General features: G+C 45.9%; 1 protein-coding gene across 3 annotated transcripts in view; it reads right to left on the bottom strand.

The window, feature by feature from the left end:
- Positions 1-27,555, bottom strand: part of PRDX5 (peroxiredoxin 5) — a 260,461-nt gene that overhangs the window by 154,668 nt on the left and 78,238 nt on the right. For all 3 annotated transcript variants that reach the window (XM_068260364.1, XM_068260365.1, XM_068260363.1), the window contains exon 3: positions 23,415-23,546. In XM_068260364.1, the coding sequence (XP_068116465.1) occupies positions 23,415-23,546 (132 nt within the window). The remainder of the gene's footprint in view (positions 1-23,414; positions 23,547-27,555) is intronic.

Genomic DNA, 27,555 nt, shown 5'->3' with positions numbered 1-27,555 from the left:
GAACACCCTCACTGGACCCACCGCCAGTCTGGAGGTTTCCCTCCGGCCTCGCGGTTACACGGCCCTCTGTCATTGGGTGGACGAAAGGGGCGATCTCGTAATTACGTCCATCTTGCTCATTTCCATCTCCAAACTTTTGGCAGATCGCCAACTTGCGTGCCGCCTTAAACAAGTCAATAGTGAAGGCCGTTAGGTCGAATTTCCTGGTCGGACAAAAATTTAGGCCCTTCTTCAAAAGGCTAATGCAGGCTTCAGATATAGCTACACCGGATATGTTGATCACTTGCAAATCGTCCTCCTCAACCGCTGGCGTTATCTGGTTGCCTTGCGTTTCTTGTTGCTCTGTCTCGTCTCCTGAGTTCCCTCCCAATGCACAGTCCGCTTTTCGTCTATGCCTATTCCTTCCTCCTCGTCTGACTCTACGTCTAAAGGGGCAGCTGCTCCAGCACATGATGACTCCGGGTCTTGTTTCACAGCTCCCGGCTTCTTTGGGGTCTTGGGTTTCCTCTTTGGTTTCTTATTCGGACCCCCTTTCGGTTTGGCCTTGGGATCGTTATCACTATCCGACCCTGAGTCTGTTGTCCAGTAGCCTTTCCCCCTAGGTGTCTTGAATGGAACAATAGGGCCCCAATTAAATATCTTGCCTTTGTCGAAATCTTCTTTATCCCTGAAAAACGTCTTTAACTTTCTCGCCTTAATTTCGTCCTGTATCTTACTGATCTTCTCTTCGAGCTTCTCTGAGACTGTCGTGAATTTCACTTCCGACACCGAATCTTTGTATCTTTTCTTAGTCTCACTCAGCTCATCGGATACCTTGTTGTATTCTAAAGTGGATCTAGCCAATACAATATTCTGGAGACGTCTGGCATGTTCCAAATGCTCCTCCTCCCAATCCTGCTAGGGAGTGAAAGGAGGTGATTGATGGGTGTCTCAAGGTGTGATTAGTGGGGGGAATAGATGCAAGCAATGCACTGGTGAGGTGATCAGGGCTGGGGTCTGAGGGTGTGGGCGGGTGATTGGGTGCCGTAGGGGCACATAGGGGTCTAATCTGATGGGTAGCAGTGACAGGTGGTGACAAGGGGTGATTGATGGGTAATTAGTGGGTGTTTAGAGGAGAGAACAGATGTAATGCACTTGGGAGGTGATCTGACGGCGGGTCTGCAGGCGATCGGATGGTGTGGGTGGGTGATCAGATTGCCCGCAAGGGGCAGGTTAGGGGCTGATTGATGGGTGGCAGTGACAGGGGGTGATTGATGGGTGATTGACAGGTGATTGACAGGTGATCAGTGGGTTATTACAGGGAAGAACAGATGTAATTAATGCACTGGCGAATTGATAAGGGGGGGGGTCTGAGGGCAATCTGAGCGTGTGGGTGGGTGATTGGGTGCCCGCAAGGGGCAGATTAGGGTCTGATCTGATAGGTAACAGTGACAGGTGGTGATAGGGGGTGATTGATGGGTAATTAGTGGGTGTTTAGAGAAGAGAACAGATGCAAACAATGCACTTGGGAGGTGATCTGACGACAGGTTTGCGGGCGATCTAATGGTGTGGGTGGGTGATCAGATTTCCCGCAAGGGGCAGGTTAGGGGCTGATTGATGGGTGGCAGTGACAGGGGGTGATTGATAGGTGATCGGGGGGGGACAGATGCATACAGTACACGGGGGGGGGGGGGGTCTGGGGAGAATCTGAGGGGTGGGGGGTGATCAGGAGTCCCCCGGGGGCAGTTTAGGGAAATAAAAAAAATAGCGTTGACAGATAGTGATTGATGGGTTATTAGGGGGGTGATCGGGTGTAAACAGTGGTCTGGGGGTTGGGCGGGGGGGGGGGGGTCTGAGGGGTGCTGTGGGCGATCAGGGGGCGGGGGGGGCAGATTAGTGTGCTTGGGTGCAGACTAGGGTAGCTGCAGTCTGCCCTGGTGGTCCCTCGGACACTGGGACCACCAGGGCAGGAGGCAGCCTGTATAATACACTTTGTATACATTACAACAACATGTATTATACACTTTGTAGCGGCGATCGCGGGGTTAACAACCCGCCGGCGCTTCCGAACGGCCGGCGGGTTGTCGTTGTGGGTGGGCGGAGCCAGTTGCCAGGGGAAGTGCGCTTCATCAATGACGCGATCGCTCCCCCGGCATGCCGAAAGGACGCAACGCCCTTGGGCGTATTGCGGTCCTTTCGGCGTCCACTTTGCCGCCGCCCATCGGCTGTGGGCGGTCGTCAAGTGGTTAAAGCAGACCCAAACCAAACATTTTTTTTTAATTCAAAATATTTAGTTGCACCACTCTGACACATACAAAGATAAACACTCTTTTAAGCCTATGAGCATTTCAGTGTATGCTTTTCACCCTTCTCTTTTCAGAACTACAGTTATACAGGTGGCAGCCATTACTTCTGAGCTTAGTAGGAGGTTTTAGATCATGGGTGTGTTTGTCATCAGCTACCCTCCCTCACAGGGGCATTGTCTATGTGAAATATCACCCAAGCTGAGATCACCTCCCCTGTGACATCATCAGTTGCAGCTTGTGTTTTGTTTTTGTTTTTTATCTCCTCCCCCAGTTTGCCGGAAAAATCCCGACAATATGAAAGGAAGGGAGGGGTTCCTCCAATAAATGTAAAATATTTTAGATTTGTCATCATGCAGCTGAAAAAAGGCTACTATTTATCATTATAATTTAGAAAATATATTTTATTTCTGAAATCTTGTATTTTTAATTTGGGTCCACTTTAAGCTTTTACCACCTATGATAAAACAAAACACACTTTTGCAGGACACCTTAAAGAGAACCAGAGAGGATTAAAAAAAAAAAAAAAAGCTTTTATACATACCCCTGGACACGGATCGCTCCCGTGCCGCCGTCCTCCGCTGCCTGGTACCGGGTCCCGTCATTACCGCCAGTCGCCCAGTCGGCTGGCGGACGTGGCCAATTCTCCGCATCACAGGGGCTCCCTCCATACATTTACGCTTGTGGCTGCCTACTGCGCAGCCGCATGTGTAAAGGTATGGAGGGAGCCCCTGTGATGCGGACAATTGGCCGCGTCCGCCGGAAGTGACGGGACCTGGTAGCAGCGATAGAGGAAGCGAAGGATGGCTGCGTGGGAGCGATCCAGGCTTATGGGGCTGGAAGAAGCCCCAGGTATGTATAAAAGCCTTTTTCTATTTTTACATTTTATTCCTCTCTGGTTCCCTTTAAAGGAGTTATCAGGCTAACTAACAAAAACGAGGTTTACTCACCTGGGGCTTTCTCCAGCCCCTTGCCGACCGCTCTGCTCCCCGCCGCTGTCCCGGTCTTGCTGCGCGGTGCAGAGGCCGACCGTGGGGTCGGCCTTACTGCGCCTGCGCGAGCCACCGCCAATCTTCGCCACGTGGCCCGCAGCGACCTGCGCAGGGAGCAGAACTATTCCGCCTGCGCAGTTCGCCACGGACCACGTACCGATGATTGACAGCGCCGGCTCGCGCAGGCGCAGTAAGGCCGACCCCGCGGTCGGCCTCTGCACCGTGCAGCAAGACCAGGACAGCGGCGGGGAGCAGAGTGGTCGGAGTGGGACATTCGGCTGCAAGGGGCTGGAGAAAGCCCCAGGTGAGTAAATCTTGTTTTCGTTAGTTAGCCTGATAACTCCTTTAATATCATGGCGGGATATTAGAAAACAATACAGTCTAATTGGACATCTCTCCACATTAACTCCACTAATAGGTAACCCCAGTTTTACTCCTGGAAATATGTATAAGATCTATTCTAAATGGGCAGCATTGGGTATTGAGAATTTAGGAATCTTGTTGGATTCTGAAGGTAAATTAACCACTTGAGGACTGCAGTGCTAAACCCCCCTAAAGACCAGGCCATTTTTAAAGTGCAGTTATAACTGTTTATTGCTCGGTCATACAACTTACCACCCGAACAAATTTTACCTGCTTTTTTTTGGTGCCATTTGATTGCTGCTGCGATTTTTCATTTTTACTAGCTAATTGCCCGGCGTTGCCCAGGTATGTATTTGGCTGGTGTTGGCTCTGCCCACGTTTTCTAACCCTAACACACAATTACTCAATGACCAAGTTTGTGAGCTTTGCCATCTTTGGCATCAATAATTTGCATTAAAATGAAAAAAATCTGATTGGCTGTTTGTGGCTCCACCCCCTTTTCTGAATTTGAATACCAGTCACTCAATGATCAACTGTACCAGGTTTGAGGCTTGTGCCGATAACAGTACAAGAATGGTAGCAATTAAATATTCCACTTGAAAAGCAATAGGTGAAGTTTGATTCACTTTTGTAGGCTTCACCCACTTTTCTAAATAATCCCAGTCACCCAGTGACCAACTGTGCAAAGTTTAAGAACCCTGCCATTAACAGTGTAAGAATGGCTGCAGTTTACATTTTTCCAGTGAAATTTGTATTAGTCTCCACCCACTGATGACCCGGCGTTGTCCGTGTATGTATTTGACTGGTGTTAGCTCCGCCCACTTTTTCTAACCCTAACACACAATTATTCAAAGACCAAGTTTGTGAGTTTTGGGGTCATTGGCATCAATAATTTGTATTTTCCCATGAAATTAAACAAATCTGATTGACTGTTTGTGGCTCCGCCCCTTTAGTGAATTTGAACCCCAGTCACTTAACGACCGACTGTAGCAGGATTGAGGTCTCTGCTATTAACCATGTAAAAATGGCAGCAGTTTCAATATTCCCCTTGAAAATCAATAAGTGAATTTTGATTGGCTCTTGTAGGCTCCACCTACTTTTCCAAATATTAATCCCAGTCACCCAGTGACCAACTGTGTCAAGTTTGAGAACCCTGCCATTAACAGTGTAAGAATAGCTACAGTTTATATTTTCCCATGTAAAAAGTTAGTTGTTTTTGGCTCCACCCAATTTTTCTAACCTTGTCATACAGTTACTCAATTACCAAGTTTATGAGCTGTGGGGTCTTTGGCATCAATAAGTTGCATTTTACCATTGGAATGAAACAAATCTGATTGTCTGTTTTTGGCCTGGTCCCTTTTCAGAATTTAAACCCCAGTCTCCCAGTGACTGACTGCACCAGATTTAAGGCCTCTGCCATTAAGAGTGTATGAATGGCAGCAATGTAAATATTCCCCTTGAAAAACAAAAGGTGAATTTTGATTGGCTGCTGTAGGCTTCACCCACTTTCCTGAATATTAGTCCCAGTCACCTAGTGGTCAACTGTGTCAAGTTTGAGAACCCTGTCAATAACAGAATGGCTGAAATCAATCTAACAAATCTGATGGGCTGTTTGTGGCTCCACCCCCTTTTAGTGAATTTGGACCCCAGTCACCCAATGACTGACTGTATCAGGTTTGAGGCCTCTGCCATTGACAGTGTAAGAATGGTAGCAATGTAAATATTCCCCTTGAAAATCAATTGATGAATTTTGAGTGGCTGTTGTAGGCTCCACCTACATTTCTGAATATTAATCCCAGTCACCCAGTGGCCAATTGTGTCAAGTTTGGGAACCCTGCCAATGATTCTTTCTGCAGCATTGATCACCCTTTGTAGTTTGTACTGGTCGCTTGCGGTAGCGCCTGCATACCATCCGATGATAAAGGAGCAGAGGATAGACTTGATTGTTCAACAATTCGGCGCACTTTACACAAGGAGATGCTGTATACGAGAGTGATGCGGTGGCTGGATAGTGTAATGGTTAAGGGCTCTGCCTCTGACACAGGAGACCTGGGTTCGAATCCCGGCTCTGCCTGTTCAGTAAGCCAGCACCTATTCAGTAGGAGACCTTGAGCAAGACTCCCTAACACTGCTACTGCCTATAGAGCGCGTCCTAGTGGCTGCAGCTCTGGCGCTTTGAGTCCGCCAGGAGAAAAGCGCGATATAAATGTTCTGTGTTTGTTTTGTTGTTTGATGCAGAGGAAGCCTTTTCTCCGCCCACAGCACAAACTGAGCCGCTTGAGGTATGCTAAAGCACATTTGGACAAGCCAGCTTTATTTTGGAATAAGGTGCTGTGGACTGATGAAACTAAAATTTAGTTATTTGGGCATAACAAGGCGCGTTATACATGGAGGAAAAACACCACAGCATTCCAAGAAAAACACCTGCTACCTACAGTAAAATATGGTGGTGGCTCCATCATGCTATGGGGCTGTGTGGCCAGCGCAGGGACTGGGAATCTTGTCAAAGTTGAGCGATGCATGGTTTCCACTTAGTATCAGCAGATTCTTGAGACCAAAGTCCAGGAGTCAGTGACAAAGCTGAAGCTATGCCGGGGCTGGATCTCTCAACAAGACAATGACCCTAAACACTGCTGAAAAGCCACTAATGCATTCATGCAGAAGAACAAGTACAACGTTCTGGAATGGCCATCTCAGTCTCCAGACCTGAATATAATTGAAAATCTGTGGTGTGAGTTAAAGAGAGTTGTCCATGTTCAGACGCCATCAAACCTGAATGAACTAGAGATGTTTTGTAAAGAGGAATGGTCCAAAATACCTTCAACCACAATCCAGACTCTCATTGGAACCTACAGAAAGTGTTTAGCGGCTGTAATTTCTGCAAAAGGAGGATCTACTAAATACGGATTTCATTTCATAAATTCAAATTTGTGCACCTGCATCAGTATTCGCTTCAGTCAGAGGTAACCAAGGTGGCAAATGCTAGGAACAGAATTCTCTTTAATATATCAAATTCACTAAAATAAAAATGTGCACAGTACAATACATACAGTGGGATGCGAAAGTTTGGGCAACTTTGTTAATGGTCATGATTTTCTTGTAAAAAATGTTGTTTGTTACAATAAAAAATGCCAGTTAAATATATCATATAGGAGACACACACAGTGATATCTGAGAAGTGAAATGAAGTTTATTGGATTTACAGAAAGTGTGCAATAATTGTTTAAATAAAATTAGGCAAGTGCATAAATGTAGGCACTGTTGTCATTTTATAGATTCCAAAACCTTTAGAACTAATTATCGGAACTCAAATTGGCTTGGTAAGCTCAGTAACCCCTGACCTACATACACAGGTGAATCCAATTATGAGAAAGAGTATTTAAAGGGGTCAATTGTAAGTTTCTCTCCTCTTAATTTTCCATGAAGAGTAGCAACATCGGGGTCTCAAAACAACTCTCAAATTACCTGAAGACAAAGCTTGTTTGCCATCATGGTTTAGGGGAAGGATACAGAAAGTTGACTCGGAGATTTCAACTGTCTTTTTCCACAGTTAGGAACATATTAAGGAAATGGAAGACCACAGGCTCAGTTCAAGTTAAGGCATGAAGTGGCAGACCAAGAAAAATCTTGGATAGACAGAAGTGGTGACTGGTGAGAACAGTCAGTCAGCCCATAGACCAGCACCAAAGACCTACAACATCATCTTTCTGCAAATGGAGTAACTGTGCATCGTTCACCCATTCGGTGCACTTTACACGGGGAGATGCTGTATGCGTGAGTGATGCAGAGGAAGCCTTTTCTCCGCACAAACAGAGCAACTTGAGGTATGCTAAAGCACATGTGGACAAGCCAGCTTCATTTTGGAATGTGGTGCTGTGGACTGATAAAACACAGCATTCCAAGAAAAACACCTGCTACCTACAGTAAAATATGGTGGTGGTTCCATAATGCTGTGGGGCTGTGTGGCCAGTGCAGGGACTGGGAATCTTGTTAAAGTTGAGGGACGTATGGATTCCACTCAGTATCAGCAGATTCTGGAAACCAATGTCCAGGAATCATTGACAACTTTGAAGCCGCGCCAGGGCTGGATCTTTCAACAAGACAACAACCCTAAATGCTCAAAATCCACTAAGGCATTCATGCAGAGGAACAAGTACAACATTCTGGAATGGCCATCTCAGTCCCCAGTCCTGAATATAATTGAAAATCTGTGGTGTGAGTTAAAGAGAGCTTTCCATGCTCGGAAGCCATCAAACCTGAATCAACTAGAGATGTTTTGTAAAGAGGAATGGTCCAAAATACCTTCAACCACAATCCAGACTCTCATTGGACATTGGAATTAGTGTTGGGCGAACAGTGTTCGCCACTGTTCGGGTTCTGCAGAACATCACCCTGTTCGGGTGATGTTCGAGTTCGGCCGAACACCTAATGGTGTTCGGCCAAAGTCGTTCGGCCATATGGCCGAACCAAGAGCGCATGGCCGAACGTTCCCCAAACGTTCGGCTAGCGCTGTGATTGGCCGAACGGGTCACGTGGTTCGGACCCGAACGCGATCTGATTGGCCGAACGGGTCACGTGGTTCGGGTAAATAAATACCCGATCCACGTCATTTCTCCGCCATTTGTCTGTGGGTTTAGCTTTGGGTAGGCAGGCAGGGTAGTTCTCTCTCCAGCCAGGCTAGCCAGGGTCCCCCCAGTCATTGTGTCGCTGCTGGGAACAGTAGTACAGCGCTCACCCACACTATATAGCATTGTGTTTACTGCCACTCTGTGTCTCTGCTGGGAACAGTAGTACACCGCTCACCTGCCACTGTATAGCATTGTGCTCTGTGTCGCTGCTGGGAATAGTAGTACACCGCTCACCCACCACTGTATAGCATTGTGTTTACTGCCACTCTTGTGTCTCTGCTGGGAACAGTAGTACACCGCTCACCCACCACTGTATAGCATTGTGCTCTGTGTCGCTGCTGGGAATAGTAGTACACCGCTCACCCACCACTGTATAGCATTGTGCTCTGTGTCTCTGCTGGGAACAGTAGTACACCGCTCACCCGCCACTGTATAGCATTTCTGTACTGCCACTGTACTGCTGCCAGTCAGCGTGTACTTTAAGGATAAGTGAAATGAAGAAGAAATCCTGTGAAAGAGGGAGGGGCAAGGGAAGAGGTGTTTCCCCTGACGGTTTACGTACAGGCCACAGTGGAGCACCGAAGAAAACCCACTCAATACCGCCCATGTTGTCCAGGAAATCAACCCTCACAAATCCAAAAGAACAGGACCAGATAATTAATTGGATGACCTCTTAAGCGTCCAGCAGTGGGTTAAGCAGAACCAGCACATCACGCACGAGGTCCGAGTCCTCAGCCAGTTACAAGGAGCCAGTGGGCACAAAGCTGACACAACCGGCAGCGACACCACGCACACAACTGCCAAATAACCAGTCCGAAGAATTTCCTCAGGACACAAGAGGATGATGAGGATTCTGGCAGGACTCTGGCACACATGGCTCAATTCATGCTAGACTGCATTAAACGCGACCCACGCATTGTGCGCATTCTGGACAACACCAATTACTGGGTTTATACCCTTCTGGATCCACGGTACAAACACAATGTTCCAAAACTTCTTGAAGAAAGAGTCAGACAGGTCAAAATGGAATAATACCAGCAGGCCCTTGTGGAGACTTTAGAGAGGAGATTGACATCCTCCCCCTCCTCTAGCCAGTTGTACGCCGACAGACTGACTTCCGCAAACCCAGGACGACCAGGAGGGCAGCAAACAACACAAGCCGAAGCTACTGCCCAAAAGGGAATGGTATCGGCAGTGTCCTTGGAGTGGGAAAATTTTCTGACACCCATGCAGCAGCCCACAGAACAGCAAGCGTGCAGATTCACCTCCAACACCGATCGCCTGGAGAAGATGGTCAAGGACTACATGTCAGATGGCGTAGCTGTGTTGAACAATCCATCTGCACCCTTCAACTATTGGGTATCGAAGCTAGACACCTGGCATGAACTGGCAATGTACGCAATAGAGGTGCTGGCTTGCCCGGCAGCCAGCGTTATGTCGGAACGCTGTTTCAGTGCTGCCGGAGGCATCGTCACAGATCGGCGTATCCGCCTCTCCACAGAAAATGCAGACCGTCTGACTCAAATTCCAATGAATTAATCCTGGATTGGAAACGACTATGCAACACTCCCGGACCCCAGCCAAGTAACATGAACAATGAACATCTGTGATGGGTTTGCGTTACCGGTCCCTTTTCCTGGAACCTCTCATCTGTATTACATTTAGGACTGCATGCCGACAAAAAGCAAATTGCCATCTGCACGCTTCTTGTCCGCATGCAAGGCCTGGGTTGTTGTGTCTCAAAGTGTGGCCTTCTCCTCCTGCGCCACCCTCCTGTTCCATCACGTGTGCTGCTGCTGGGTTAGCGTTACCGGTCCCTTTTCCTGGAACCTCTCATCTGTATTACATTTATGACTGCATGCCGACAAAAAGCATGTTACCTGTGCAAAGAAAACAGACATTTCCCGCATTTAAAAGACAGTTTTCCCTTTGAAACTTTAAAATCGATTTTCTCAAAAACTATAAGCTCTTTTTGCTAATTTTTTTTCCTCTTGTACCCACTCCCAAGGTGCACATACCCTGTAAATTTGGGGTATGTAGCATGTAAGGAGGCGTTACAAAGCACGAAAGTTCAGGTCCCCATTGACTTCCATTATGTTCGGAGTTCGGCTCGAACACCCGAACATCGCGGCCATGTTCGGCCTGTTCGGCCCGAACCCGAACATCTAGATGTTCGCCCAACACTAATTGGAATCTACAGAAAGTGTTTAGCAGCTGTAATTTCTCCAAAATGAGGATCTACTAAATATTGATTTCATTATTATGGTGCCCAAATTTATGCACCTGCCTAATTTTGTTTAAACAATTGTTGCACACTTACTGTAAATCCAATAAACTTTATTTCACTTTTCTAATATCACTGTGTGTGTCTCCTATATGATATATTTAACTGACATTTTTCATCGTAACAACCAATGATTTATACAGGAAAATCATGGCAATTAACAAGGTTGCCCAAACTTTCACATCCCACTGTATTTGGGTAAAAAAAAAAAAAAATACAATATCCCTGTTGACCCAGAGGAAGGCGGAATCACCTTACAAGGCATGGTTGAATTAGCCCCAGAAGGAAAAAAAAAATCCTTTCCCACTCAAGATGGCAATCAGATAAAATCCCTGGATCACTGGGCATTACCCAGTAATTATAGCCATGGATGTCTTTCAATGCAGGGAAAGCATCTAAGCCCCCTTTAAATGCAGATCTAGAATTTTCAATAACTACTTCCTGTGGCAATGCATTCCACATCTTAATCACTCTTACTGTAAAGAACCCTTTCCTAAATAAATGGCTAAAATGTTTTTCCTCCATGCGCAGATAATGTCCTCTAGTCGTTTGTGAAGGCCTAGGAACAAAAAGCTAATCCGCCAAGCTTTTATATTGCCCTCTGATGTACAGTATTTATACATGTTGATTAGATCCCCTCTAAGGCGTCTTTTCTCTAAACTAAATAAACCCAGTCTATCTAACCTTTCTTGGTAAGTGAGACCTTCTATCCCTCGCATCAATTTAGTTGCTCGTCTCTGCACCTGCTCTAAAACTGCAATATCTTTCCTGTAATGTGGTGCCCAAAACTTAATTCCATATTCCAGAAGTGGCCTTACCAGAGTTAAACAGGGGCAATATTAGGCTAGCATCTTGAGTTTTTATTTCCCTTTTAATGCATCCCAAAATTTTATTAGCTTTAGCTGCAGTGGCTTGACATTGAATTCAATTATTTAACTTGTTGCCGATGAGTACTCCTAAGTCCTTCTCCAAGTTTGATGCCTCCATCTGTATCCCGTTTATTTTATATGGTGCTAGACCATTAATACGGCCAAAATGCATGACTTTACATTTTTCAACATTGAATTTCATCTGCCATTTAAGTGCCCATATAGCCATCTGTAGAGGTCATCGGGGCTGGGTGCTGGATGGGAGGTATGTGTCTCTGCTATTTGGACTATGGTCCCTTTAAAACCCTGTGTAGACCTGGGAAAGGAGTCCGGATAATGTTGGCAGCAAGCCAGTTGCTGCAGTGTTATTTCTGTTTGAAGGGCCGGACTCCTAGGAATGGGAGGGAAGGAAGGGTGGGCCTTCCCATTCCACCCCAGGTACACACTTGGCATCTTGGAGCAGAGTAATCTGGTTAATTAAATGCATGAATGGTATATGTAGCAGCCTCACAGGCAGTATAGAAAAAGGTGTTGGAGGAGTAGCATGTCTGCCACTGGATCGCCTGTCAAAAAGTATTGGAGATAAATTGCTGGAAGCCAAACCACACTGTGGATTGCTGTTAAGGGTGGTTTTGGCCGGATGATATTGGACTGAGGCCCAGTGCACACCGGGCGGATCCGCCGGCCGAATCTGCCTAAAAATCCGCATGGCTAATGTATCTCTATGGGCTGGTGCACACCGGCGGTTTAAGGTTTTTAGCAAGCCGCAAACGTGCCTCTTGCTGAGAGTTGATGATTCTGCACTATTTTGTATCATCTGCAAAAATAGCAACATTGCTTTCTACTGCATCTACTAGATCATTAATACAGTGGTTTGCAAAAGTATTCGCGCCCCCCCCCCCCCCTTGAAGTTTTCCACATTTTGTCATATTACTGCCACATACATGAATCAATGTTATTGGAATACCACGTGAAAGACCAATACAAAGTGGTGTACACGTGAGAAGTGGAAACGAAAATCATACGATTCCAAACTTTTTTTTAAATAACTGCAAAGTGGGGTGTGTGCGTAATTATTCAGCCCCAAGTCAATACTTTGTAGAACCACTTTTTGCTGCAATTACAGCTTCCACTCTTTTAAGATAGGTGTCTACCAGCTTTGCACATCTAGAGACTGAAATCCTTGCCTATTCTGCTTTGCAAAAAACCTCCAGCTCAGTCAGATTAGATGGACAGCGTTTTGTGAACAGCAGTTTTCAGATCTTGCCACAGATTCTCGATTGGATTTAGATCTGGACTTTGACTAGGCCATTCTAACACATGGATAGGTTTTGTTTTAAACGATTCCATTGTTGCCCTGGCATTATGTTTAGGGTCGTTGTCCCGTTGGAAGGTGAACCTCTGCTCCAGTCTCAAGTCTTTTGCAGACTCCAAGAGGTTTTCTTCCAAGCTTGCCCTGTATTTGGCTCCATCCATCTTACCATCAACTCTGACCAGCTTCCCTGTCCCTGCTGAAGAGAAGCACCCACAGAGCATGATGCTGCCACTACCATATTTGACAGTGGGGAATGGGATGGTGTGTTCAGAGTGATGTGCAGTGTTAGTTTTCTGCCACACATAGCGTTTTGCATTTTGGCCAAAAAGTTCAATTTTTGTCTCATCTGACCAGAGCACCTTCTTCCACATGTTTGCTGTGTCCCCCACATGGCTTGTGGCAAACTGCAAACAGGACTTCTTATGCTTTTCTGTTAACAATTGCTTTCTTCTTGCCACTCTTCCATAAAGGCCAACTTTGTGCAGTGCACGACTAATAGTTGTCCTATGAACAGATTCCCCCACCTGAGCTGTAGATCTCTGCAGCTCGTCCAGAGTCACCATGGGCCTCTTGACTGCATTTCTGATCAGCGCTCTCCTTGTTCGGCCTGTGAGTTTATGTGGACCAGAGGCGTCTGAGCTATTAGGCAGCTATAAATTCTTGCCTAGAGCGACAGGAGGAGGGAAGGGTGCTGCTGCACTGAGTAGTGAGAGGAGAAATGCCTCTCAACTCACTCAGGTATCAGTTTACACAGCAGCAGCAGCGCCTAAATCATGACTGATTTACTGACTGATTCATTCATTTCCTTCAGCTTAATGATTCAAAGAACCACAGTAATGAATGAGTCAGTGAGAGAAGGCACTCATCCTAGTCAGGGATCCGAGTACAGCATCCGCTCCTGAGATTCATTCAGTCCCTCTCTCTGCTACTGGTTTCAGTCCCTCTCTCTGCTACTGGTAACTGCGTGGAAGTAGAGACTGTAGCAGCCAGGCATTGGCTGCCCCCCAGGCCTCCTTTCATTCAGTGATTTAGGGTTGGTCCTGTGTCTGCTGTATTCAGGTTTTTTGTTGTAAGGCATTGTAAAACACTAGGCTAGCTGATAAAAGTGCAATTAGAGGGCAGGCAAGCTGGTAAATATACACAGCATGATGCAGAGGAGGGTCCATGGGAAAAAATCTGTCTGGTCTCTCCCCATTGTTAAAATGACTGCATGTGCAGATAAGGTGTTAAACAGGTTGAAAAGTTTTGACAGTCCCTAGACTCCAGGAGGGCTGCTTTCTGACTTGTGTGGGAGACTGGCAGGGACAGCAGTTCTATTACCAGCAACTAGCCTCTGTGTAATGTGGGACTGCAATACAGATAAGCTCTCTGCTCCATCTCAGGCTATTCTCAGTCTCACTCCACTCCTCCTATCTCTGGGCTAGTGCACGACAAAATCGCAAATCGCTAGCAATTTGCGAATGTGACTTTGTTAAGCGATTATTGAAAGAATCGCTCCAATAAATGCTACCTGCGGCATGTTTGCGATCACAACACTGCTGTGGGAACACCCTCATAGGGTAACATTAGCCCAGCGCTCTGAAGCACTCTTGGTGTGCACCAGCCTTCTTCATTCACCTTTGTTTCCCTCTTTCCCTAGTGCTTGGTGTCTGTGTCTTGTTGTCATACAGGAAAGCTAAATAAAAGTGCAATCCTGGTGAGGCAAATATCTTCTTCCCTCTCTTTCAGCTTTTCTCTCCTCATTATTTCTCTGCATAAGGGATCAGACACACTATAAGGTAGTGAAAACCGTGATTAGTAGAGATGGTGGTGAAGGGGAGGACATAGGTAGGTGTATGTGTGTGTGTGTGTGTGTGTGTGGCGGGGGGGGGCATGGGGGGATTGGCCTTGAGGGAATTACAGTGGCCATAATTCTGTTGACTCGACAGCCGATCGACCAACCGTTTTGATATTAGCAAATCGGATAAAACATTTTGGGTGGAAATTGGTTGAATGTATCAGAGATGTTGGGAAATCTTGGGCCAATGTGGTTGTCAGGTGCGATAATCATGGAGTGCGATAACCACGAATTATAGACAAGACGGAAATCCCGGCCGTTGTCCCTCAAAATGTATTGTGCCCCCCTGATGCCTGTACTTTACCTTTCACACTGTTCACAAAGTGTCCTTGCTGTATTTCTGCATTGCTGCGCCACGTGATTACTGGCATATACGACATGGGGTGAATGTGTGACATAATTTGGGCTGAGGCTGCCATAATAACGGGCCTCTAGTCTGTGTTTCCCCCCAGGCCAGAAGGTCCCAGTCCTCCCCTGGTAGCAGCATAGTGTGTGTGTGTGTGTCTGTGTATAGTGTATGTGTACTGTGTGCTGTGTATAGTGCGCTATGTGTGTGCGTGTGTACAGTGTGTGTGTATAGTGTAGTGTGTGTGTACTGTGTATAGTGTGTATGTTGTGTACGGTGTATGTGTGTGTACTGTGTGTAGTGTGGGAGTGTGTGTGTGTATATACTGTGCGTTGTGTGTGAGTGCATGCCGCAATAAGTATATTTTATGGTGAAACGCTCTGCTGCATTACAACTATTTTCTGGTGAACCCATGCCGCAATAAGTGTATTTTCTGTTGAAACGATGCTGCATTATGATTTTCAGGGGTGGGGTTCAACACAGGAATGGGGGTTATGGGGCTGGGGGCAATCACAGGGGGGGGGGGGGGAAAGGGCGCCACAGGATTTCTCGCCTGGAGTGACAAAATGGCTAGAGACGCCCCTGATGTGGACGGCCTTGTCTTGGTAGGTTTACAGTTGTGCCATAATCCTTCCATTTCTGAATGTTCGCTTGAACAGTGCTCCATGGGATGTTCAAGGCTGTGGAAATCTTTTTGTAGACTAAGCTAGCTTTAAATTTCTCAATACCTTTATCCCTGACCTGTCTGGTGTGTTCTTTGTACTTCATGGTGTTGCTGCTCCCAATATTCTCTTAGACAACCTCTGAGGCCGTCACAGAGCACGGACCTTAGGATTACACACAGGTGCACTCTATTTAGTCATTAGCACTCATTAGGCAATGTCTATGGGCAACTGATTGCACTCAGACCAAAGGGGGCTGAATAATTACACAGGTACACAGCAGGATTGGGTACCACTCGGCACTCAGCAGAAGCTTTCTGGAGGGAAAAGGGGGGAGTCAAACTGCACTTGCATGAGTTGTATTACACACATCCCAGTATTACACCCGTATGGAGGCTTATTCAGACAAGCTTGGTGGCGTGCAGACCGGCAGACTGGGAGCAGAAGCAAGTTATATGAAGTTTTGGTACATTTGAGGCAGGCCGGGCACTGTCACTTTAAAAGCTTTTAATTGTATCTTGCAGCCATATATACATACATTGTTGCATGAACATCACATCGTTTTTGTCTTACAACGTAACTGTCACAAACCTTGAGTGATAGCGGTGCTGGGGTGTTGGGGACGTGGGTGACCAGAGAAGAACGGACGGCACAACAGCCGTTTCGCGCCTGAAGTCGGCACTTGCTCACGTGCGTGTCCTGTAAAAATGACGGCGCCGTGCGGCTTCCTGAAATCAGGAAGATAGTCGCGCCCTCTGCGCACGTCACTGGTTGTTGGAAATGATGTCAGTGGGTTCGGGGGTGAAGGGGCGGAGATAGCCCGCGTAATAGTGTAAACATGTGAGACTATTGGCTGCCTCCATACTCATACATCTGATAGGAGGGTAAGGCATCCACCGCACACTGCGTGCTATTGGGTGCCAATCCCCATTTGTGACACAAGATAGGTGCAAATGGAACGAATAAAAACATTACTTGTGTGTTTCTCTCTCTCCTTCGTTGAAACCATTGTAAACGTCTGTGTATTATTTACCAACATGTTATAAAGTGCAATTCAGTGCATACATATATGTTTTGTGCATAAAACTAGATATTAGAGATAGGGCAGTGACAGAGTTTTAAGTCCTAAATGACGTTAATCAAGTTCTAATTGCTTTCAAAAGCTTTTCACCTCCGCTGGAAGGGTATAATCAATTCCAAACCTTTATTTCTATTGCATGATTATACCTCTAAATGACCCCACTTTTTAAAAAACCCACATAACCCCATTAAAAAAGACCGGGAGGGAAAACTGCGTGTTAGAGAGCTTAATGACATTTTAAGTCCATCAAGTCAGGAAAGGGAAGTCCAAGACTCATTGAACATGTGAGAGAGACCCACAGTGGGAATGCCAGATGTTTGAGATTTGCAGGGCTAATACATGTTTCCCAATCACGCCGGGGAGGGGATCGAGATCAAGAGCTGACTCGACGGGAGTCCCGTCTAATCTTACGCACTGAAGCCCTGGGACCACTGGGACTTAAGACTCGAGCTCGCCTGCTTTTTGGATCCATAGCCCAGGGGTATGCCAGTCCCATAACAAAATAACCATCAATATAGGGACTATGATCTCACCTCCAGTGAACTATGGGGGTTTTCTCCCCCCCCTGGCCCCCCCCCCCTTTCCAAGTCTGGCCATTTCATAGGTATACTAGAAAGAAAAACTCATCATTTCACATACATATATTCATAAAAATAATAATAATGAAAAAGCCTCTCGATTTCCACGGGGTGGGGGGCCCTCCTCCTTCCCCCTCACCCCAAGTTTTCTCCTACAACTTCTGCTTTGTACACATAAAGTGGTGACTCCCCTTTTCCCAGGAAGGTCCTCCTTTGGTGAAACGGTGTAATATACACCTAAAGGAACACTAATAGGTGATCCATTATAGGTCCATCCGCATAGACAGACAGAGAGTGCGGGATACAGTAGGTGCATATCCGCAATTTCTCTGCCTGGAACCATCAAATTAAAAAATCCCCCAGCATACTGTTGGGAACAAACGTAGAGGACCCTTGATGCCCGCAACAAATGATGCAGAGGCTCTGAGGCAAGTTTACCCCTTAGAGCCCGTTATGCACTCAGCAGGGACAACCAATAGGAGGACTTCGCCTTCTCTCTTTCTGTCCTTTTTTCCCTCCTTTCGTCCCTCATCTCTACCTTGGGACGCATGTGGTCCACTACTTCCCCCTTATTGTGGTCCCAACTTTAGGGACGGATCTTGTGGCCTTCTGGGTCTCCAGTACCTTTCCCCATGGAACCGTCTGGGTTCTTCTTTCTGATCCCCCGGCCGGTATTCTCCCCCTTCCCTCCTCTGCCCTTTCCACACATTTTCAAATGGAGAAGGGGTGGATGGGTGGTGGGAGGGAACGTTTGACATACAGTATAAAGTGGCAGCCCAGAGTATTAGGGTAATAACCTCATTAAGCTCTCTAACACGCAGTTTTCCCTCCCGGTCTTTTTTAATGGGGTTATGTGGGTTTTTTAAAAAGTGGGGTCATTTAGAGGTATAATCATGCAATAGAAATAAAGGTTTGGAATTGATTATACCCTTGCAGCGGAGGTGAAAAGCTTTTGAAAGCAATTAGAACTTGATTAACGTCATTTAGGACTTAAAACTCTGTCACTGCCCTATCTCTAATATCTAGTTTTATGCACAAAACATATATGTATGCACTGAATTGCACTTTATAACATGTTGGTAAATAATACACAGACGTTTACAATGGTTTCAACGAAGGAGAGAGAGAGAAACACACAAGTAATGTTTTTATTCGTTCCATTTGCACCTATTTTGTGTCACAAATGGGGATTGGCACCCAATAGCACGCAGTGTGCGGTGGATGCCTTACCCTCCTATCAGATGTATGAGTATGGAGGCAGCCAATAGTCTCACATGTTTACACTATTACGCGGGCTATCTCCGCCCCTTCACCCCCGAACCCACTGACATCATTTCCAACAACCAATGACGTGCGCAGAGGGCGCGGCTATCTTCCTGATTTCAGGAAGCCGCACGGCGCCGTCATTTTTACAGGACACGCACGTGAGCAAGCGCCGACTTCAGGCGCGAAACTGCTGTTGTGCCGTCCGTTCTTCTCTGGTCACCCACGTCCCCAACACCCCAGCACCGCTATCACTCAAGGTTTGTGACAGTTACGTTGTAAGACAAAAACGATGTGATGTTCATGCAACAATGTATGTATATATGGCTGCAAGATACAATTAAAAGCTTTTAAAGTGACAGTGCCCGGCCTGCCTCAAATGTACCAAAACTTTGAATAATTACACACACCCCACTTTGCAGTTATTTGAAAAAAAAGTTTGGAATCATGTATGATTTTCGTTCCACTTCTCACGTGTACACCACTTTGTATTGGTCTTTCACGTGGAACTTCAATAAAATTGATTCATGTTTGTGGCAGTAATATGACAAAATGTGGAAAACTTCAAGGGGGCCAAATACTTTTGCAAACCACTGTAAATAAAATTGAAGAGCACTGAACCCAGTACTGACCCCCTGTAGGACCCCACTGCTATCACTCACCCAATTTGAATAAGATCCATTGACCACAACACTTTGTTTTCTGTCCATTAGCCAGTTCCCTATCAATGCACACAGACCCTTCCCCAGTCCTTGCATCCTCAACTTTTACAAAAAATAAAAACAAACTTGCGAACAGCTGTACAATTATGGCCCTTTATTTAATGCACTTGAGTCTCGGTGCTGCTCTCAGAACTGGATGGTACAAGAAACTTATGCAAAAAAAAGGGTGGGGGAGGGGGGAGAGGGCTCCAATGGTGCATTAACTTTAATAAAATCAAACACACAATAAATATTGCACTTACAGTTCAGATGTTTAAAAGGCAGCATCAATAACGTTTGTTAATCTTAGACCCAGCACCGTGGTTACACAGGATCAGCAGGAGAGTCAGGCAACTGGTATTATTTTAAAAGGAAAAATCCAAATGCTTCTCAGTTTAGGTTCCCTTTAATTCCCTTAGGACCCGAGGATGCATGCCATCCGGGTCAGGTGCCTTGTCTATTTTTAATTTATTTAGTCTTGCCTTCACTTCTTCCTGTGTTAAAGGGTAGGTTCAGGGAGTGGGAAAAGAAAATCCATATCCACTTACCTGGGGCTTCCTCCAGCCCGTGGCAGGCAGGAGGTGCCCTGGCCGCCGCTCCGCAGGCTCCCGGTGGTCTACGGTGGCCGACCTGCCAGGTCAGGATCTTCTGCGCTCCAACGACGAGCTCTTCTGCGTTCCACACGGGCGCGCTGACGTCATCGGATGTCCTCCGGGCTGTACTGCGCAGGCGTAGAACTACTGCGCCTGCGCAGTACAGTCCGGAGGACGTCTGATGATGTCAACGCGCCCCCGTGAGGCGCAGATTGGAGCACAGAGGAGCCCGACCTGGCAGCCGGGCCTGGCCAGGTCGGCCACCGGAGACGACCGGGAGCCTCCGGAGCGGCGGCGAGGGCACCTCCAGCCTGCCACGGGCTGGAGGAAGCTCCAGGTAAGTAGATATGGATTTTTATTTTTTTCCCCCACACCCTGAACCTTCCCTTTAAGTATTTAATATTACAATTGGAAGATTGAGACTCTTCTGCATCTGTAATTTGCAACAGTGATGTTTCCCTTGTGAAGACAGAAGCAAAGTTGGCTGATGGTGTAATGGTTAAGGGTTCTGCCTCTGACACAGGAGACCAGGGTTTGAATCTCGGCTCTGCCTGTTCAGTAAGCCAGCACTAATTCAGTAGGAGACCTTTGGCAAGTCTCCCTTACACTGCTACTGCCAATAGAGCGCGCCCTAGTGGCTGCTGCTCTGCTCTGGCGCTTTGAGTCCGCAAGGAGAAAAGCGCAATATAAATGTTTCTTGTCTTGTCTTGTCAAAGAAAGCATTTAATAACTCTGCCTTACCTTGGTCATCAACCATTGAGTTCCCACCCTCATCCTTCAGGAGTCCAATACTTTCTTTTTTTAGAGTGGATTTACTTGTAAAACTTCTTTGGGTTAGATTTGATATCCCGGGCGATTTGATTTTCAGCTTCAATCTTTAGCAGCCTAATTTCTTTTTTACAACTTTTATTGTACTCCTTATAATTGTTTAGTGCAGCCTCGGCCCACTCCTGTTTTATGACATTATAGGCATTCTTTTTTCACTTAATTATATCTCTAACCTTCCTATTCATCCATAGAGGCCTTTTTTATTCTTAGATGTTTTGTTTCCATACGGGATATATTTACTACAATATTGATTGAGAATAATTTTAAAAGTTTGCCATTTCCCTTCAGTGTCCTTCCCTTGTAGAACATTATCCCAGTTCACCAAACTTAGTGCCTGCTTGAGTTGATTTTTTGCTTTTCTAAAATTCATAGTTTTAGTTTTCATGCTGCCCCGCAGCTTATCAATCACCAGATAAACCTTTATGTTGTGATCACTATTTCCCAAATGTTCTTGAACCTGCACATTTGATACATTATCTGGTCTATTTGAAAATATCAAATCCAGTAACACATTCCCTCTAGTTGGTTCAATTTGAGTCAGGTATCTGTCCTGTAATGTTGCCAGAAATCTGCCGCTTTTACCAGAATGGGTGTCAGGAACAGGGCCCCACGGCACGCCTGCAGAAACAGTTCCCGACTGGGGGTTTTGACCAGATTGAGAGGGGAAGCAGCCTTATTCAAGCTAACACAAGGCTGTCACCCCTCAAAAAACACGTCTCACTGCCACCATTAGCTCCTGCTAGACACTCCAACAATTTCCACTCTGCTGTCGAGTGGCCTGCACTCAGTCCAGCGTTTTCGTATTTGGGTGAGCTTTGCGCTTAGGTCAAAATACAGGAACGCCACACACACACACACACACACACACACACACACACACACACACACACACACACACACACACACACACACACACACACACACACACACACACACACACACACACACACACACACATCACACAGTAGCAAGGCACAATCAGGCACTGAACTTGCAACGCAAATTACACTGCAGTCTCTCCAAGACTGAGTTTTTGCTTAAGACACAAAACAAGACAGTTTGCTCAAAAATAAAAACGGGAATAAAACATTACCAGCATGAAGGTCTGAATGAGGTTTGCTAGGAGCATGCAGTTTCTGGTTGGACCAGGGCAGTTCTAGCGTCATTGCTTTCTCCAGGGAACTACCAGGTTTGAGTGTTCTATGCTGGCTCTTATAGGCCGATTGGTAGCCCGGGGCACTTAATGTTTAGTCCTGAAACTAATGCAATTTCCCCAGATTGTGACACCACCATCTGCAGAGCCCCCTTGTAAGAAATGGACTGTGTGTTTCACAACTTGCTGGAGCAGGCATTGCATCATTCTTAGAGCACATGTTTCTAAGACAAAAGACTTCACTTCCAATTATCTAATTACCTGTTTCCTTGCTGGAGGCCGCAGTGCCCAGAGGAAACTGAATGCAGATTTACTTTACACTGCCATACAGACAATCAAATTAGCAGCTTCCTTCAGCCTGGTGCCCATACCCCAAAGCCAGCTGCCAGACTGGCTTCTTAACATAAACATACATACACATCTGAAATCGTACACAGCAGATAGAAAAATGAAAAATATGGCTACTGTATTATATGCAATATCACAAAAATCTGCTATATTATGACAATGGGTAGCCCCAATACTCCAGTCAATGTCTGTAAAGTCGAAGTCACCCATAACTATTACCTCATTTTTACTTGCAGCTTTTTCAATATGCTGTAGCAATTGCAGTTCTGCAGCTTCATGAATATAGCCCACACAGTTATCCGCTGTGGTCGAAAAGGATCAGTGCAGTGCTCAGGGATACGGTTAAGCGTAGGTGGGGAGCACTATGGTGAAAAACTGTAAAATTTTAAATATGTGCAAACATATACAAATAAGAAGTACATTTTTCCAGAGTAAAATGAGCCATCAATTACTTTTCTCCTATGTTGCTGTCACTTACAGGAGGTAGTAGAAACCTGTAGAAAGTGACAGGTTTTGAACTAGTCCATTTCTTCATAGGGGATTCTCAGGGATTTATTTATTTTCAAAAGCACTTAGTGAATGGCAGTTGCTCTGTCCAACTGCCAAAAAACTGTGTAGCGAGCAGGGAAGCTGGCCAGCATCATTGTTTAAAACCTTTTTAGGGAATATCTTTATAAAGAATAAAAGCCTTACTGAGAATCTCATATGAAGAGATGGACTAGTCCAAAACCAGTCACTTCTGTCAGATTTCTACTGCCAACTGTAAGTGACAGCAACATTGGAGAAAAGTAATTTATGGCTTAATTTCCTACTTCATGTTTGTTTGCACATATTTTAAATTTTTTCGCCATTGTGCCCCTTTAATTTTAGGTGTAGGTAGAGGGATTTAAGGGTCAGGTGTAGGCAGGGACCGTCAGTGTTAAAGGGTGTGTTGAAAATGGGGGTGGTAGTGTTAGGAAACGGCAGTAACAGCTCCACAACATTTTCCAACACCAAAGCGGTTATTTGAATATAATTTACAATTGTCAACTAATGGCAATACCAGTCGGCCAAATTACTGATCACAATTTTTTTCATGCAGATGCTTTAATATATCTGTAGTAAAGATGATGCAAACCTTAAAAAAACAAAAAACAAATTAGACCCGTTCAAATCAATAGCAACTGTATTAACTGGCCCAATTTCAAACAGATTCCAATGTGCAACAAAATTTGCATAAACTGCTCAGAACAGATGCCCATTTGTGTCTTCAATTTTACTGAAACATACAATGTGCAGATTTATTTTTTACCTTTCCTTCAGCTCCATGAACTTTACCCCACTCGCTCATAACAAAGGCATCATTGACAGAAATACAGGCTATGACTTCCACACCACGGGCTTTCAAATCTTCAGCTTGACTCACATATCCAGGTAAATGTGTCTGAATACAGATAAAAGAGAATATATTATTGTTAAGAACTGTAAGATTTTAAGATTGATTTTCTTTTATTATCATGGTTTGGTTTGCCATTTACCCTGTTCACACAAACTGGACGTATATACGCATCCAGTTTGTGCCGTGATCACTCAAACAGGATGTACAAGTGTCCTGTCAACCAGTGGTGGGTGCGCTAGAGCAGCTTATTCACGGTGGGACTTAATCAGCATTGAGCGTTGAATGGTAACATGTGCTCCTTGAGCCAAAGTGCCTGTGTATGAATGATCATAGTTTCAATCAGAAGCCATTTTCATTCATTAAAATGAAAGAAAAAAAGTGGAGTAAAACAGTGATCAAACACTTCCTGGTTACACAGGATATTGTGTAGCCCAGTGGTCCTCAAACTATGGCCCGCGGGCCAAGTGTGGCCCCCCGAGGCTTTTCCACTGGTCCCCAAACACAAAATGTATAACTTATAGCTGTGGCCCCCTACACCTTTAAATATGGACGGCCTGCATATAGAATAGCAGTGCTGGCACCATCCATCCACATACTGTAGAAGCCAGCGAGCTGTAATTTGCTGGCTTCCAATGCAATTCTGCATCAGGTCACCTGGGTATGCTTCACTGTCTGGTGCACAAAGACGTTTTTCGGGCGCCGCATGACTGAATGGCTGCTGCTGGAAGTTCTCCCCGGGGCATGATTGGGGGCAATCAATACCTAGATTCAACGTCATGCTTTTCAAAATCATTTTAGGTATGTTCCAGGTCCCCAGCAGTCTGAAGTATGTTAACCTGACCTTTTACCAAAAAAGTTTGGGGACCCCTGGTGTAGCCTATCTAGCGGCCAAAAAGTAAAATGAAAATCCATCAAAAACATACATTTCCCCATAGTTACCAAAAGAAAAATACTTGTAAAAAAAATAAAAACAAAGAAACCAAAGTGACCACATTTAAAATAAAAAATACATAATTCAGGGACTCAGCTTTTTTAAAATGTATGTTATGAAGGTATGTTACTGTTATTTTAGGAAGAAAAGGCTTGTAGTAATTGATAGAGTACAGTGAGAAAACAAAAAAAAACAAAAAAAAAAAACACACTTTTATCTCCTATTATAGTCACCATACATTGCACTAGGAACATAATTTAACTGTTGTGATAGCCAGGACAAATGGAAAAAAAAAAAAAAAAAAAAAAAAAAAGAATGTGTGTTTTATCTTATAACTACCTCCAGCTGCAAGGTGCAGCCATGAGCACCAACAATGTGACAAACACCCACCAATCCCGTAGTATTATGCCACAGTTACCAAACAGGTCTCATCAACTAGAGACTTCTGGAGGAGAATCCACTGTTAGCACAGTAAACATTTAACCACTTGCCGACCGCCCACAGCCCATGCGCGGCGGCAAAGTGGACACCTTAAGGACCGCAATACGCCTGACGGCGGGGGGGCCTTAAGGCGTGTCCGGGGAGCGATCGCGTCATCTATGACGCGCGCTGCCCGCGGCGAAAGGTCCCGCCCACCTTGCCCGATACCCCGCCGGCCAATTAGCAGCGCCGGCGGGGTTTAAAATTACGATCTGGGCCAATGAAATTGTATAATACACTTTGTTTACATGACAAAGTGTATTATACAGGCTGCCTCCTCCTCCTCTGCACTCTTCGTCCGGTGCGATCGTCCAAGGAGGAGGCAGCCCTGTACTGAGCAGCACAAAACAGGTTTCTACAGCCCTCAGGACCCCCCCTGACCACCCCAGCACAGCAGTATTTGCACCCAAGCACCACCTAATAAATCCATCAATCACCCCCTGCCACTATCTGCCAACGCTACTATTTAGATTAGGTCCCTAACTGCCCCCTAGGGTCCCTTGATCACCCCTTCCTACCCTCAGATCCCCACAGCCCCCCCCCCCCCCGCCAGACCACCCCACCCCACACTTGTATACATCTGCCTTACCCACTGATCACCCACTGATCACCTGTCTATCACCTATCACCTGTCTATCACCCCTTGTCACAACCACCCATCAGAGCAGACCCTAAACTGTCCCTTGGGGGCACCTGATCACCCACCCAGACCCTCAGATTGCCCTCAGACCCCCCCTCCTGATAACCTCCCCAGTGCATTGTTTACATCTATTCTCCCCTGTAATCACTCACTGATCTCCCATCGGTCACCCCCTGTGTCTGCCACCCATCAGATCAGGACCCAATCTGCCCCGTGCGGGCACCTAATCAACCCCCCAGAACCCTCAGATCGCCCTCAGAACCCCCCCCCCCCCCCCCCCAATCACCTTCCCAGTGCATTGTATTTGATTGTGCTGTCATTGTATTTGATTGTCCCGTAATTGTATTTGATTGTCCTGTGATAGGCTTTGATTGTCCCGTGATTGGCTTTGATTGTCCCGTGATTGGCCTGTGATTGGCTTTGATTGTCCCGCGATTGCCCTGTGATTGTTTCTGATTGCCTCTGATTCCCCACTCGCCACCACCCCCTGTCACTATCCTAGTGATCTAAAAACAGTGATCAGTGGAAACTGTCACTTTGTTAGTATCACTAGTGTTAGCAGTTAGGCCAGTTAGCTAGGCCCCTTTGTGTCAGTTAGTGCTCAGCCCACTGCACCACAGTCACTAATTAGTGTCAACGCTGTCGCTAATCAACATTGTTACTATATAGTATCTGTAAGTGATCATTACTGATCGCAGTCAGATCTATTTGGGTCACTAGGATCTACTAAAAAACGCAGTGTTTGCCTGATCAGGTCTGATCGTTCGCCTGCACTTGCGTTCAGCCCACCCCACCGCAGTGACAGAATTTTTTTTTCTGATCGCTACAAAAACCACTGTACACTAGCTGTGCACTGTAAACATCAGTTTTGATTTTTTTTAATCAAAACTCAGTGATCACAGCTTTCTACCGCTCAAATACTCCCTTTCGCTAAGTAGGTGCTCTTTTTTCTGGGTAGTCTCAGAGGAATACCCCCTAAATTTAGCAGTCCACCATGGCAAGAAAGGGGTATTCCGATGATGAGGTTCTCAGGTACATGGCCCAGTCGGATGAGGACGATTGGGACGAACCATTCGACGAATCATCTGGGTCAGAGTTTGTACCTGAATTGAGCAGTGGCTCACTGACCGATAGCGATGACGAGGTTGAGGTCCCGGCTTGTTATGATCGCTTCTGCAGCGTTTACTGCTGACTGCAGTGGTATTGCAACCCAAGCAGTTCTGATGTCATTACATGCATTTGCTTGCATAGTTTGGTTTGCACTTAAACTAGTTGCTGATTCCATCTGCAGTCGCTCTGAAGTTAATGACAGTTTAATATGCTTTTGTGTAAACAAACATTGTCTGCTGCAATGGAGGGGCAATCCCTTTCCTGCAGGCTGCATATCATTGTCTGCCTTTTCCTGCTGTCAGCCTGTGATTAATTACCATTCACTTGTGTGAGAATCTGCAGGTCTGCTCCCATTGGATGACCTCAGTATAAAGAACTGCTTCCTGCAATGCTTCATGGGCTACCATAGTCTCAGATTCTGTCTGTTACTCTGCTCGTGCCCCACCTCGTTCCTAGTCCGTGTGGACTGCGCTGACTCCTGCGAAGGGGTCAGCGAGTCCTCCTAGTTCTGCTCTTGTTCTAGAAGTTGTTACTCTGCTTGTCTTGTGTCATATATTGGTTCATCGCCAATATATACGCATACTTGCACATTTTGTTATTTTCCTTGTATTCGTGTTACGTTGATACATCAGTGTCGCTGATATATACGTACATGAACTGTTTATTTCCTGTGTTCAGTTAGTCAGCCTTCCAGCACGTTTTGGTAGGTTGCGCGTATCGTGATCACCCGTGCTGAGTTAGTATCCCTCTCCTGGTTCTGTTTGTGAATTGCGTTCATCTCTGCGAAGAGATAGCGAATCCTTCTGAGTCCTGTTCCCTGTATTGCTCCAGTGCTAGTCAGTGTTCCTGCTTATGTCATATATCGGTTCATTGCCGATATATACATATGTTAG

This window comes from Hyperolius riggenbachi, chromosome 11 (assembly GCF_040937935.1).
Source record: "Hyperolius riggenbachi isolate aHypRig1 chromosome 11, aHypRig1.pri, whole genome shotgun sequence".
Lineage (NCBI taxonomy): Eukaryota > Metazoa > Chordata > Amphibia > Anura > Hyperoliidae > Hyperolius > Hyperolius riggenbachi.
This window is presented reverse-complemented; position numbering and strand designations above follow the sequence as displayed.